The sequence below is a fragment of the Salvelinus fontinalis genome, chromosome 35 (assembly GCF_029448725.1).
Source record: "Salvelinus fontinalis isolate EN_2023a chromosome 35, ASM2944872v1, whole genome shotgun sequence".
In the NCBI taxonomy this organism is placed as follows: domain Eukaryota; kingdom Metazoa; phylum Chordata; class Actinopteri; order Salmoniformes; family Salmonidae; genus Salvelinus; species Salvelinus fontinalis.
The window spans coordinates 26,328,790-26,343,016 of record NC_074699.1 but is presented as its reverse complement, the minus strand read 5'-3'; the positions used below and the strand labels follow the sequence as shown (position 1 = coordinate 26,343,016).

Here is a 14,227-nt window from a genome sequence, read left to right as displayed (position 1 = left end):
GACGATGTGCTCCCCAAATTTCACCAGTCTCACTGTTCATGAACTCTTGGAAGTGCTTGCACAAAGGATAGTAACATCTCATCCTGTGTTCTTGGAATCTGGTCTGATGAAACAAAAATAGATTTGTTTGGCCATAATGACCATTGTTGTGTTTGGAGGAAAAAGGGGGAGGCTTGCAAGCCGAAGAACACCATCCCAACTGTGAATCATAGGGGTGGCAGCATCATGTTGTGGGGGTGCTTTGCTGCAGGAGGGCCTGGTGCACTGCACAAAATAGAAGGCATCATGAGGATGGAAAGTTATGTGGATATATTGAAACAACATCTCAAGACATCAGTCAGGAAGTTAAAGATTGGTCGCAAATGGATCTTCCAAATAGACAATGACCACAAGCATACTTCCAAAGTTGTGGCAAAATGGCTTAAGGACAAAAAAGTCAAGGTATTAGAGTGGCCATCACAAAGCCCTGACCTCAATCCTATAGAAAATTTGTGGGCAGAACTGAAAAAGCGTGTGCGAGCAAGGAGGCCTACAAACCTGTCTCAGTTACACCAGCTCTGTCAGGAGGAATGGGCCAAAAATCACCCAACTTATTGTGGGAAGCTTGTGGAAGGCTACCCGAAACGTTTGACCCAAGTTAAATCATATAATGGCAATGCTACAAAATACTAATTGAGTGTATATAAACTTCTGACCCACTGGGAATGTGATGAACGAAATACAATCAGAAATGAATAATTCCCTCTACTATTATTCTGACATTTCACATTCTTAAAATGAAGTGATGATCCTAACTGACCTAAGACAGGGAATTTGTACTGGGATAAAATGTCAGGAATTGTGAAAAACTGAGTTTAAATCTATTTGCATAAGGTGTATGTAAACTTCCGACTTCAACTCTATGTTGTGAAACTGTTAGATATTACTTGGTAGCTATTACTGCACTGTCGGAGCTAGAAGTACAAGCATTTCGCTACACCCGCAATAACATCTGCTAAACACGTGTATGTGAACAATAAAATTAGATTTGATTTGATAACTAGTAGAAAATAATAATAGAATGTGACATCTTCCAGAGATAGCGAACCTCTCTCCAGAGACTAATCTATAAGGAAGACCAGGAGGACAGTAAAACATTATGTTCTTGTGTGTGTGTAATCAGCATTTGCTATGGTGTTTGTGTGACACACTGTTCTCTCTTTTTCTGTGTGGATTGTTTTCACATGATTATACAGGTCTTTATATAGCTGTACATGACTCCCTCCATACTGTTATGCCCCAACATCTGTGAAGAGAAGGACCTAGTTAACCTTCAGCTTGCCCCGAGGGCTAATATCAATACTATGCATGCCAGTCTCTCTTGGCTAAGAGTTGAGGAAAGACTGACTGCATCCCCTCTTGTTTTTATAAGAAACATTAATGTGTTGGAAATTCCAAATAGTTTGCATAGTCAACTTACACATAGCAATGAAGCAGGAATTCCCCAGGGTAGCTGATTAGGCCCCTTGCTTTTTTCAATCTTTACTAACAACATGCCACTAGCTTTGAGTAAGGCCAGTGTGTCTATGTATGCGGATGATTCAACACTATACCCGTCAGCTTCTACAGCGACTGAAATGACTGAAATCACTTAACAGAGAGCTGCAGTTAGTTTTGTAATGGGTAGCAAGGAATAAGTTAGTCCTAAATATTTCCAAAACTAAAAGCATTGTATTTGGGACAAATCATTCACTAAACCCTAAACCTCCACTACATCTCGTAATGAATAATGTGGAAATTGAGCAAGTTGAGGTGACTAAACTGCTTGGAGTAACCCTGGATTGTAAACTGTCATGGTCAAAGAATATTGATACAACAGTTAGGTAAGATGGGGAGAAGTCTGTCCATAATAAAGCGCTGTTGTGCATTCTTAACAACACTATCAACAAGGCAGGTCCTACAGGTCCTGGTTTTGTCACACCTGGACTACTGTTCAGTAGCGTGGTCAGGTGTAACGAAGAGGAACCGAGGAAAATTGCAGTTGGCTCAGAACAGGGCAGCACGGAAAAGTACACGGAGAGCTGACATTAATGACATGCATGTCAATCTCTCATGGCTCAAAGTAGAAGAGAGTTTGACATCATCATTACTTGTTTTCGTAAGAGGTGTTGACAAGCTGAAGGTACCGAGCTGTCTGTTTAAAATACTAGCAGACAGCGCGGACACCCATGCACACCCCACAAGACATGCCACCAGAGGTCTCTTCACAGTCCCCAAATCCAGAACAGAATATGGGAGGCGCGCAGTACTACATAGAGCCATGACTACATGGAACTCTATTCCACATCAGGGAACTGATGCAAGCAGTAGAATCAGATGTAAAAAGCAGGTAAAAATACACCTTATGGAACAGCAGGGACTGTGAAGTAACACAAACATAGGCAAAGACACATGCATACACACACATGATAACATACACACTATACACACACAGGTACACATAGATTTTGTGTTGTAGATATCTGGTAGTGGAGTATGTGCCTGAGGGCACACACTTAGTGTGTTGTGAATTCTGTAATGAATGTATTGTAATGTTTTTAAAATTATATAACTGCCTTAATTCTGCCGGATCCCAGGAAGAGTAATGGGGATCCATAATAAATACAAATACACACTCACCGCACCAGACAAGCCACCAGGGTTCTTTTCACAGCCCCCATGTGCAGAACAAATTCAAGTCAATGTACAGTATTATACAGAGCCATGATTGCATGGAACTCCATTCCATCTTATATAGCTCAAGTGAACAGCAAACCTGGTTTCAAAAAACAAATAAAGCAACACCTCATAGCACAATGTACCTCCCCCATGTGACCTACTTGTTGTGTGTTTGTACTGGCATGTATGTGTAACTGATATATGCACACACACACTACATGTTAATGTTTTTAAATGTATGTAAATTGAAAAGTATTTTGTCTGTAATGTCTTTTTCATTATGTGCCGGACTCCAGTAAGACTATTGGGGATTCTAATTAAATCTCAAATAGAAATCTGGAACTTTACTGGAACTCTACTGAGGTGAAATATTTATGGCCATGAACAGCAGATGCTCAGGGTTCCAGTCCTCTACTGTATATTCATTACTGATCTGCCCTTGTCTTCACCCGCCATCTCTGCCCTGAACACATGACACCAACCGTGGATGAGCACTCTGTGACCTCCATGGCCTCCACACTCAAGGAAGGGCACTGATCAATACATGTTATATGAATATGTGTTTATTGACCATATTTGCCCTTGTCGAGGTTATCCTCTAATAAGTGAGCATTACACAAATCCCCAATGACGTGCTGTTTCAAATGTGCTTCAAAGCCTCGTAAACATCCAAGATTCCGCTGACTGGGGACAGACTGGGAATTGACTGGGCGCAAAAGACATCAGAACTTTGAATGTTAAACAAACACAGTTTTCTTGTCACTCACTATGTATGAACTAATCTAAACTCCTGGCAAGACCCAAGTAGGAGCACAGCAATCAAAGCAGACATGTTGAAACATGCCCTGGCAGCAGGTCAGATTCTGCAGGCTCATGGTCTGAGCTTTTTGGTCTATTTTTACCCTGTCCATGGTTTCTTCATTTAGCTCCAGGTTCACATTTCCCCCTTCCAGCTCTCTAGGAGCCTTGCTCTAACCTCCTTTATATCCATCACCTGCCCTGCATGCCAGCCCGGCCTACCCAAACGGTTATGAAGGTTTAATTGCCTAGCATTAAAATTTCAGAGACCCCTGTTCCATCCTCCTGCATGGTGTGACAGGGGAAGAAGATGAAGTGACTGCTGACAGCATTAGGTTCTGGAACCACAAAGTTCAATGCATCAAAGCATCATGGTTTAATGCTAACTCTGCTACTACACAGACACTCAACTGTGAGATTTCCATCGTTTTATAACAGGGATGGACAACTCTGCTCCTGGAGGTCTGCAGTGTGTGCCGGTTTTTATTCCAGCCCAACAGTCACAAGTCTGGTTCAAACACTTAACTTACCATGGGCTTCAATCATGGTCTTCTTCGTGGTCTACAACACTTTCTTCCCATCTCCTTTTCTACATTCTGCTATCTCCCTCCCTGGCTATTGCACTCTCTGTACTCCTCTTCTCTAGCACCCTCTAACTGCAACCTGTGTCCTTACAGTACACCATAGAGCTAGATAGAGGACTCATTTTTATGTCTGTGCCATTGTAACGGCTGTGACAGCATGGGCAGCGCCGTTGAGGCTACAGCCTATAGGAATTCCCACCCAGTCGACTACTTCAAAATGGAGGAAGCATGGTGGAAGCCCTCAATGGTAATGTTCATGCCAAAACGGGTTATATCCATGATGAGTCTTCTATCGCTATGGATCACATCCCTATATTCCTCTTCGAGGAACAGTCAGTGTAGTGATACAGCAGCCAATGGGGAACACAGATCTGAGAGTCTGTTATTTATTGTGCAGAAATAGGCAAAAGGGATGAGAGAGTCTCTTCTAGCTCCTTCTCCCTACTTTCCTTCCCTCCCAGCCTAGAGAATGCAATCACTCAGTAACTGTCATAGAGTATCTACTGAACATGGGACAAACTTGTTTAAGTTGCCATGCAAGTGGTAAAAGTGCTTTTAGAGTTATGGGAGCAGTTTAGAATGAGAAAACATGTGTTTTTATTTTATGTACAGTATGTATGTTGTACAATATGTTTTTATATAAAATATGCAGCCATGTGGACAGAGTTACCAACAGTACAGCAGGTGTCCTGTTATAATGGGTCATGCATAATAGTCTGTGTTATGTGTACATCTACGTGTGACAGTGTCAATCCTTTCTTGGTCTTACAAAAAAACAAAAAAACATTGTGTGTCCAGCAGCACAATAATGACATTCCTCTTACAAGATATTGAGAACGCTAAGCCACAGATGAGCAAAGTAAAGAAAATTATATCAATAGCCAGTGTGAAAACACAGAAAGACAGAAGGCAGACATTGTGATCTCTAAGCAACATCTACAGAGAGAGAGAGAGAGAGAAGGAGAGAAAGAGAGAGAAAGAGAGAGATAACGGAAATCATGTAGAATAAAGGGGTGGGAAAATGTGCTGCCCTTGATAGATGATCATGCTTGTGTTGCCTAGGTAACAAGCCCTGTTAGGTAACTAGGTTGCCATGGTGCCCATTTCTGCCAGTGATGGAGACCTGGCCTTCCTGTCCATGATCAAAGCTCACCAACACAGAAAGGAGCTCATAACACTGGACTGCACAGTGCTGCACTAGAGGGCAAATGTATTCAGCCATTCACTGGTCCTCAATTGAAATTAGGGCCAAACACCTGGAACATGTACAATAACTGCACCTGGATGTCCATTGGTGATTTAATGTAGGGATACATTTGGCAACGATACAGAGTAGATACTGACACAAAGAAATAAGCAACCGAACAACCAAATAAATAACCAAGCAAACACACAGCGAGACAACCTTGGGTCCTCGGGTGGATGTCCTCAGTGTAATCAAAAAAAGAGAAACTGAACTTATATACAATTCCAAATTAATTGTGTGAACACAGTACAGCACACTCAAAATAATATATATTATGGAACTAGCCACGCAAATGAGATTAACTAGCTAATTTAAAAACGGTGTAATTGCCACACAGATAGATTCTACTCCAATCGTTCACAGGCCTTGTTATGCTGCAGTAGCTGTATATCAGGGCCCTAGTAGTCCCCTGGCCTTGGCCCATTATCAGTGTGCCATATACACTGAACCACTAAATCATCTGGATAGGCTGATGGTAGTGGCAGCTAAACAGTAGAAACTATCTTGCTAAGTTCAATGGGTTAATACAAGGCATATGCTTTGCTTGTCTCACAGCCTCCACATTTATTTTTCAGGAACATTTACTACTACTGCGGGTTTCTTGTAACTTTAACAGTGACTCAACCGGTGTAGGTGTGTTTGTGTGACTATGTGTGGGAGAGTTTCTCTGTTTGTTTTCAGGTGCAGCACCTCTGAGGTCATATCGTATTTGTCTGGATACTGCTTAAGCTAAATGTGTATATGTTTATCAGATTACTCTGACTGACTCCTCTCTCAAGGTGGTCTGACACAATCATCTGATTACATGTGTGCCAGTATGAATGTAATTTTTGCCTCTTGTTCTGATGTTCTGATGTGTCTTCCTGTGCAGATGGTTTCCATGGGAACAGGACCAGAGCGTCAAGCCGAATGCAGAGAGTATATGAATGTAAGAAACATTCAAAACATGCGCTGTTCAGATAGAAGTGTGTATGTGAGAGATAAAAAACAAGAAATTAATCACTCAAACAAAACATATAAGCACAAAACTCAAAGGGAGGACATATTTAATTACTTTTTATTTGTTTATTTATGTGGTTCTTTTTGTAAGGATCATCCAGAAAAGCTCAGCTAGAATACATATCTTGAAAGGGAACATAAGAATATGTACCTGTGTTGGTCGACAGATGGGGCATGACAAATTACAGCAAACAGATGGCATTCTTCCAACATACACTGAGTTGTGTGAACAATGCACATCGTATGTTCACACCGGCAGTTATTTTAGCATCTTAAAACCCCTTCTTATACAAGCACTAACTTCAAACAATAACTAACCTCAGCACTAAGGTTGGTTCGTTGCATTCACTACTGAACATCTTTCTACCTAATTTGACATATATTTTGCAAGATGTTGGAGTATATGATATACTGTACTGTGGTTTGTTGCTAAGAAAAAGAACAACATTGGAAAAAACATGCAACTCCCATAGCAAACGTTTACTAAACACTCTGATCCCTAAAATATGGCACCATTGAAGAGGGAGGAGTCTCCCTGTTGCATAATTGTGGCCTGCACTGTTCCATGCTTCACTCCACCTCTTGGATAGGTTTGTGTTTGTAGATCAAAAGGTTGCATTGGTATGGCAGTGTTGCAGTGTGTAAATACAGCTTCATGTCTAAGTTGACTAGTTCCCTATAGGAGGAATTTAAAGTCTTTACTTGGCTGGTTCCTCTTTACCGTGTTAACTGAGCTAAGTAGTCTGGTCTAAAAACGGACTTTAGAAATACAAACGCTTTACATTATGCAGATGTGCACCCCAACCCCTTACTGATTAAATAGCAAATATTCTCAATTCAAGTTCTATATAATGAAATACACTGGTCTGTTGTTCAGTGCAAGAGATCTTATCTACTAACCCCAATAGTTTAACCTGATGTCTAGTTTGGAGCGCTGGTTGAATGGTTTATTATACAGGCAGTGTATATATTGTCTGTGGCAGCAATCTTATGCTAAGAGCATTTGTGAGCCAAATGAAGAGGTTATTAGTATTGATAGACTAGTCATATATTCCATTATTAGGCTATCAACCTTCAGTAACTATGTGGGTAATGTATCTTTTGTGTGTTTTGAAATCCCATGTAGGAAATAATGTGGTGAATAATCCCCCTGGGAGTTGGTAATATGGCCATTCAGACTGAGTTAATGGAAACAGTGGAAAACTGTTCCTCAGCCTCCCTCACTTACACGTCTCAATGCCAATAATGGTATCTAGTACCACAACTTGCTCATGCAACATATTGGTAATAACCTGGCTCTTTGACACATTAAGCCAGCTGACAAAGGAGATATTAGTCCATATTCTATAGCAAACTAGAAAAGCAAAGCCCAAAGCTTGTGAAAACATACGCTTGTGAAAACAGTGTGTAAATAGTGTAACACATACAGTACTGTTGAAAGAGAGTTCAGAAACCAACCAACCAGTTGTCATTTACTACGTAGTTACAACATGGGTAATCATTTTGTTCTTATCCCATCAAAACCAGTTTTGCAAGTGCTTATGCTTATGTGAGTGCTTGATCTCTGTTAGTCTCATGGGCACATACTGAACAGTAAGTACATGCATATAAAAACCTTGTTCTGAGTGCAGCATGTACTGCATATAAAAACCTTGTTCTGAATGCAGTACTGCAGTATGTACTGCATATGAAATCCACCGCACATTGTCTGGATGACGGTTTTCCATCTTGCAGCAAGTTAACATAGTAATATTTGCAAGAAATACCTCAAATAAATGTTTCTTTCCATTGCTGATAACTGCAAGGTTCCCTTTGCAGGCATAGTACCATACAGCCAATACATATTTCGGCAAGAAATGTGTCAATTGTTTGTATAACTGGGGATAACAAACTAATTTAAAGCACAACTACAGCTGAATTTAGGGCAAGTGATATTTTATGACATAAAAAACAAACATCATGCTGCAGTCATGATCACTTTGCTGAATTCATTTTTTCTTACACTCAAACCGTAATGTGTAGAAAGTGATGGCAATCAACATTTCTCAAAGGAAAGTTGAGTGTAAATATATAAAAAAGGCAACTTAGATGTGGTATGACAAAAACAGCCTGAAAACATGTATTTGGCAAGTTTAACTCAGGGATAAACTGACTGTGTTATTGGGGTCAACATGACACTTGATTATTTCTCCAACATAGTTACATGAAGTCAGACACAAGGAAGAGAAGCAGATATACAACACGTATAGAAAACAAACAAACTTCAATAAACACATACACGCACACACGCACACACACAAAGACACACACACAACGTTCATTCTTACTCAAGTGTGAACAGCATGAAATCAACCAGTCATAGGTACAGCAGCCAATGAGAAAGGTTTGAGAACCACCACCAACTCTTCTGGGTGACATTTAAGGCTGGGCAGGGGCTGGCAGCATGTCCAGCTGTCCATGTCAACACCCCCCTGGCACTGGTCATCTATGTACAACAAACAGACTAAGAGCATTATCAGTCGGGGGATGGGACGTTGTGGCCCACACACAGTGTGGTTGGGACACCATGGTTCATAACACAGACTGACTGGTCTGTGTTCTGTGATCGCCTGGCCCGGCCTGGGCGGGATGCTAGAGAGAAGAGAGACAGAAGCGTTATTACCCAGGGCCTGCTCCTGCTGGGCGAGGGCCTGCTGGGCGAGGGCCTGTTGGGCGAGGGCTTGGGTGAGAGTTAATGGTGGATGATGCTCAAAGTGCAGAGGGAGGAGCAGAGATGAGATAACTTTAGAGGAGTTTAATGTGTGCCGCTGGGCTGGCATCCCATGGTAAACCAGCTAGTTTGACCATGCTTCACCCATGCTTAGCCAATGCATCACACCTCTTAGTGTAGACTGTCTGTATAAATAGGTTGTTTTAAAGGGAAGTCTTATGAGTATGTTCAAACCATGCTTTCATTTATAATCCCCTTTAGATGTTGTTGAGGGTATAGTCGTCACCATGCTGTGCATTCTGCCATGCATCTTCCAGGCCACTCTGGGTTCAGACTTGATTTCACTCCTATTTAAGACCCCCCATTCACTTAATTTTGGTTTCCAAAAAGCTTGGTACACCAGAGGAGAGAAAGGGAGAAATACATTGACATACATTCAATCCATTCAATGAAATACAGACCCCTCTGACAGGTTTCATACAAAATTTATTTCATGCTAGAGTTGTATTCTTCAACTCTTTTTTCCTATTGATTTCATGTTGCATAACATTGTGCATGCAGTTGATTTCCCCCCATGTTCTTAATTGCAAATAATAATTTTATGTTTTAAAATATACATATATTTTTGCTGCTTTCATAGTAGCTAAAGGTTGTTAGGGAAAGATGGTCAGACACATCCTGACTCAACCAGATTCTTTATGATTTATTTTCTAGTTTTCTTTAAAAAAAAATAACACTGTTCAAATTATATATATACTATGTGAGAGTAACAATGGTTCACTATGATAAGTTCTCCATAAATAATTGATCGTATACATCAATACGTATAGCAGTAGACAGAAACATAGATTACTAATTTAGCCTAAATGATTCTTCTCATTAAGATCCAGGATCACAAGCATGCCAACATAAACAAGTTCAAACATTATTTTAGCTTTTCACAACATAGAGAGCTTGCTGAAATATGTATATTCTCCATCTTTCTACAAATCTCTAGTTAGGAAATAGTGGTCAATATGACCAGAGCTGCCAGGTAACATGTACTCTGTACCACAAAGAAAAAGAGGAAGAAATGTGAAAAGAAAACACTGTCATTGAACACCTTAATAGTCTGGCTACATAAATTGTATGCAAAAGTGAGGAAACGTTAAAATAAAAATATATTCCTCATACGGATAGTCGTAATAGCTATAGTTTCTTTTTCTTTTTTACTAGTCCACCATGCAACTCATGCTAAATAAAAAGAGTTATGTTTAACTGATGGTATTGGGTGACATAAATGCCATTAGCAGTTATTCTTATTGTCCTCTACTTATTGATTTCATTCCACCCTTTCTTGCCATTCAGGCCAAGATGTCAGACCAATGTTCCTTTGTTATTTGTCTTTCTGTCCTCCTACAGTTCTTCATTGAGAAAAAGTCCATACAAAAACGACAACGAACAAAAGCAAAAAGGACTTCATCGATCTTGATGTTTGAGAGAAAACCTGTCCTCCAAAGTGAGACGGGTGAGCTCACTGTAAGAAGCCTCTGTATCTACTGTTTCTCTTCCTCACTGTGAATGTGGCCCTGTCAAGCCTTCCATCCGTGGAATCAAGAAACGTTGGAGAGGGGGATTTCTCCCAAAGCGTTGGTTTCTCCCATTCAGAGTCAGACTGTGGTGCACCCCCCTCAGGTCACTCTGAGAACTTCTGCCTGCATATACTTAACTAAGACAGTCTCCTCTTTACAGGGATCTGTGGTAGAGAATACACGGGAGGGTTGGGTTGCTCAGCATCAGCCAGTCATTGGTCATTCTCAAAAGGATGAATGCATTTGAGAAAAGTAAGACAATGGGGGGGGGGGGGGGGTTACAGAGAAAGAGGACCTCTAACAGATGTTTTAAAAATAAAAAAACTTGCTCTGTGGTGATCCAGGAGAGGGAGAGAAAACAAGGGACAGAGATATAGAGAAGTGAAAGAAAGAGACAAGCTGAGAGGACAGCAGAGGAACAGAGTGTGTGACTGGGCCAACTATCTGTTGTGTCGGAGCTGTGTCCATGCACACCACGTCCCTGAGGGGGAGCCACCTCAAGAGAGAAAGACAGGATTGTAGCAGGATAGGAAGATCGACAGAATAAAAGACAGACGAGCAGAACAGGAGAAGAAGTCAACCAAAAATAGGAAAAGTGGACTTCTCTTTGAAGTAGCTACTTTGTGGTTGTGCTTGTGGTGGGAAGATACATGCTTTACCTTGTAAAAAAGTATTATGAAATAGAATATAGATAAGCAAAAATATATATCTTGACTACTGAATCTATTGATGGTTTGCCTTCAATAAAAACATGACTAGGTTCCAATAATTGATGTGTTGGAGTACATCACCTTCAGTGAATATTTTACAGCTGGGTCCTTTTCACCATTTGGATGGGCTATACAAGAGTATTTAGAGAATATTATCTCCCATTCATAGGTGTAGAGTTCTATATGAGTTCTTCCAGATCTTTTGGAATCTACCTGAGCTGACCTACTCTTTCCTATGGATGTCAAAATTCCATATTTCTGGTATTAAAGACTCTCTTCCCATTATCAGTTTTGAGAAGGGACAGTTTACAGAGACAGAGAACAAGCAACACAGATAGATAACCACAGAAAAAAGAAGAGACGAAAGCGAAAAGCTGAAGACGGAGAGAAAGGTCCAGAGGACAAAAATGGGACAGACCGATACAACACGGTGGAACAGGAGCTAGCTGCAGATGGGGTTCCTGTGGGTGGGTAACAGGGAGAAGGGCAGAGGGCAGAGGTTTAGAGGGGACCTTAGGAGACCTTAGGAGACCGCCCTGTGTCACTGACCACTCCAGTACCAGCCCCCCATGCCGACAATGGTGCTAAGGCTATAAAGCATTTGGTAACCTTTGTTTTGGGAGAGACAGAGTTTCCAGGGTGTAGTGTAACAGTATGGGACCTCTATCTTTCAAATAATTTCCTTTCACTCTTTTTTCAAAATGTATAATTTTATTGATCCAGGCCAATTGTACACACGTATTACCATTCATGCATTCTCTGTTTGATTAAGGCCCCGGAAGCATGCAGAGAGCAGTTGGGGGGGTTGAGGCACGGCTCGGAAAGAGAAGGCACATCAATGTATTTTCTAGCAGGGTTGAGAACCCAACAGCCATTCTGGCTCCAGGCACGAACACTTATCTGACGCTTATTCAGCTAGTTCAACATCAAGATACATTTGTGGTTAACAATATCAAATGGAGAAGAGAGACTGACAGTATCCAGTCTGCTTTGTAATACTGTCTATAAGAGTGCTGGCACAGAGCCATATTCAGCTAGACTTCAACATCTATCTACTGCAGTCCAATTATATAGTGATCTTGTTACATAATCTTATGACATGCTGTTATTTAATAACAATAGCCTGTCATCTATTTGTGAAGCAATGATATAAAAATAGTTATTTGCTGAAGTTATTCGTTGTTAGATCAGAGGTAGGACGCTGTTGAAAATGTCCGTCTTGCTTCTCACAATACTTGTCATAGACTGTAATACCATGTGGCCTCTCTTATTCCTCACCATACTTCACCCCTTACCACCAGCTACATTTCCTCTCCAATGCCAACCATCAGCTGGACAGGACATGCAGTGTTGAGTTAAGAGACAAGCACAACACATTCCAATATGGAGCAACAGAGAAACAGGTTCACTTTCCATTGGCAACATATACACAGACAATCACACACAGACACAGTCGCAGACATACCATACACACACTCAGAAGCACATTGATAAACACATGACATAGAATATACAACAGTGAGGGCATGTGTACTCTTAGCTACTGTTAGTGATCATCCTACTTGATTCATGTAATGGATCAGTCTCATGAAGTGGACACAGTGGATTACAGTTGTGTTTGTGTTATGGCTCTTGAGAGTCACTGAACTTGTCCACCCAAAACAGATCATGCTCACAAAGAGCGGTTCACTATGGGAGATAGTGGGATTGTGTGACCTTTCGGACAAAAAAAGCTCCACTGTGCACTAAAAGAGGCAAGATAAAAAAGTATGTGTAAACTGTATACTGTATGGAGGCTGTAGCAGGTTCTGTCTTAGCTAGTGTCTGGGAACTTGGCTGGGGATGATGGCAGGTGAGATTTAGCAATGCTATTAGCCCATGACAACAATATACAGTATTATGTGCTTGTGATTCATCTCCCTACGCTCAAAGCAGCTAATTTAAGAAGCTGCGGATGACACTGGCATTATAGTTTGATACTGCAACAATTGTGGAAGCAGCTTTTTCTTCGTCTTTTTCAGAGTTGATTCATCATAAAAGCCTTTGGTTTGCACTTGTCCTGCCTTTGCCTGGTGTAACTGTAGACTAGAGGATATGATGAAGGCCTGATGTTATTGTAGAACATAAGGATAGTAAGGATCTCTCGGTGTGGTGAACAAGGCAATTCTTTGATTGTGCTATTCTTTAGTGTTAGAGGCTGGGGTGTCAGGTTGTGAGTGTGGCATGGCCGTCCTCTTGGCCACATACCCACCCAGCTAGCTGCAGCAGAGGGTAGCCCTGGGGGCCCTGGGGGCCGAGCGGTGGGCATGGGGGCGCCGGCTCCGCCAGTGACCTCCCCTGGGAAGGGCCGGCTACCCTCCAATTAGACACAAATCAAGGATGGGGGTATGATGAAAGGGGGAGTGATGGAGGAAGGAACAAACAGATCAGACAATGAGTAGAGGAAAAACAAGGAAAAACAAACATACGACAAAGAAAAACAGAAAAAGGGAAAGTTAAGGTTGGCCCAGGGGGCAGTGTGATAGTCTCGGTGATAGTGAACAAACCAAATGGAGAGTATGGAACACCCAGAGATGGAGAGGAGGGTTGGCAGGGTAACATAAAGAACATTTTCAAGAAAATCCCAAAACAGAAAAACAAGACCACTAATTAGTGATTTGTTTATATATTTGTTCAGTAACTTATTTCATGAAGAAGTAAATAAATTAAAGTAAGAGTAATAAAGATATTTCAGTTTTAATGAAAGAGAGAGAGAAGAGTTGGACAGAGAAAAAGGCTAGCTAGAAAAAATGCCAAATAAGAATGTTGGGGGTGATGGTTTTTGTTGTTGGGTTTTTTCACCTTTATTTAATCAGGTAGGCCAGTTGAGAACAAGTTCTCATTTACAACTGCGACCTGGCAGATGTTGTGTC

At 41.1% G+C, this 14,227-nt stretch overlaps 1 protein-coding gene across 3 annotated transcripts in view; it reads right to left on the bottom strand.

The window, feature by feature from the left end:
• Positions 1-6,354: 6,354 nt before the first annotated feature.
• Positions 6,355-14,227, bottom strand: part of LOC129834641 (potassium voltage-gated channel subfamily C member 1-like) — a 47,823-nt gene continuing 39,950 nt past the window's right edge. Inside the window, exon 4 of one of the 3 annotated variants that reach the window (XM_055899820.1) lies at positions 6,355-8,955. In XM_055899820.1, the coding sequence (XP_055755795.1) occupies positions 8,840-8,955 (116 nt within the window). In that variant the 3' untranslated portion in view covers positions 6,355-8,839. Of the gene's footprint in view, positions 8,956-9,500; positions 10,770-10,873; positions 13,667-14,227 lie in introns of those variants that run through there. The other 2 variants (XM_055899822.1, XM_055899819.1) reach the window with 2 other exon arrangements.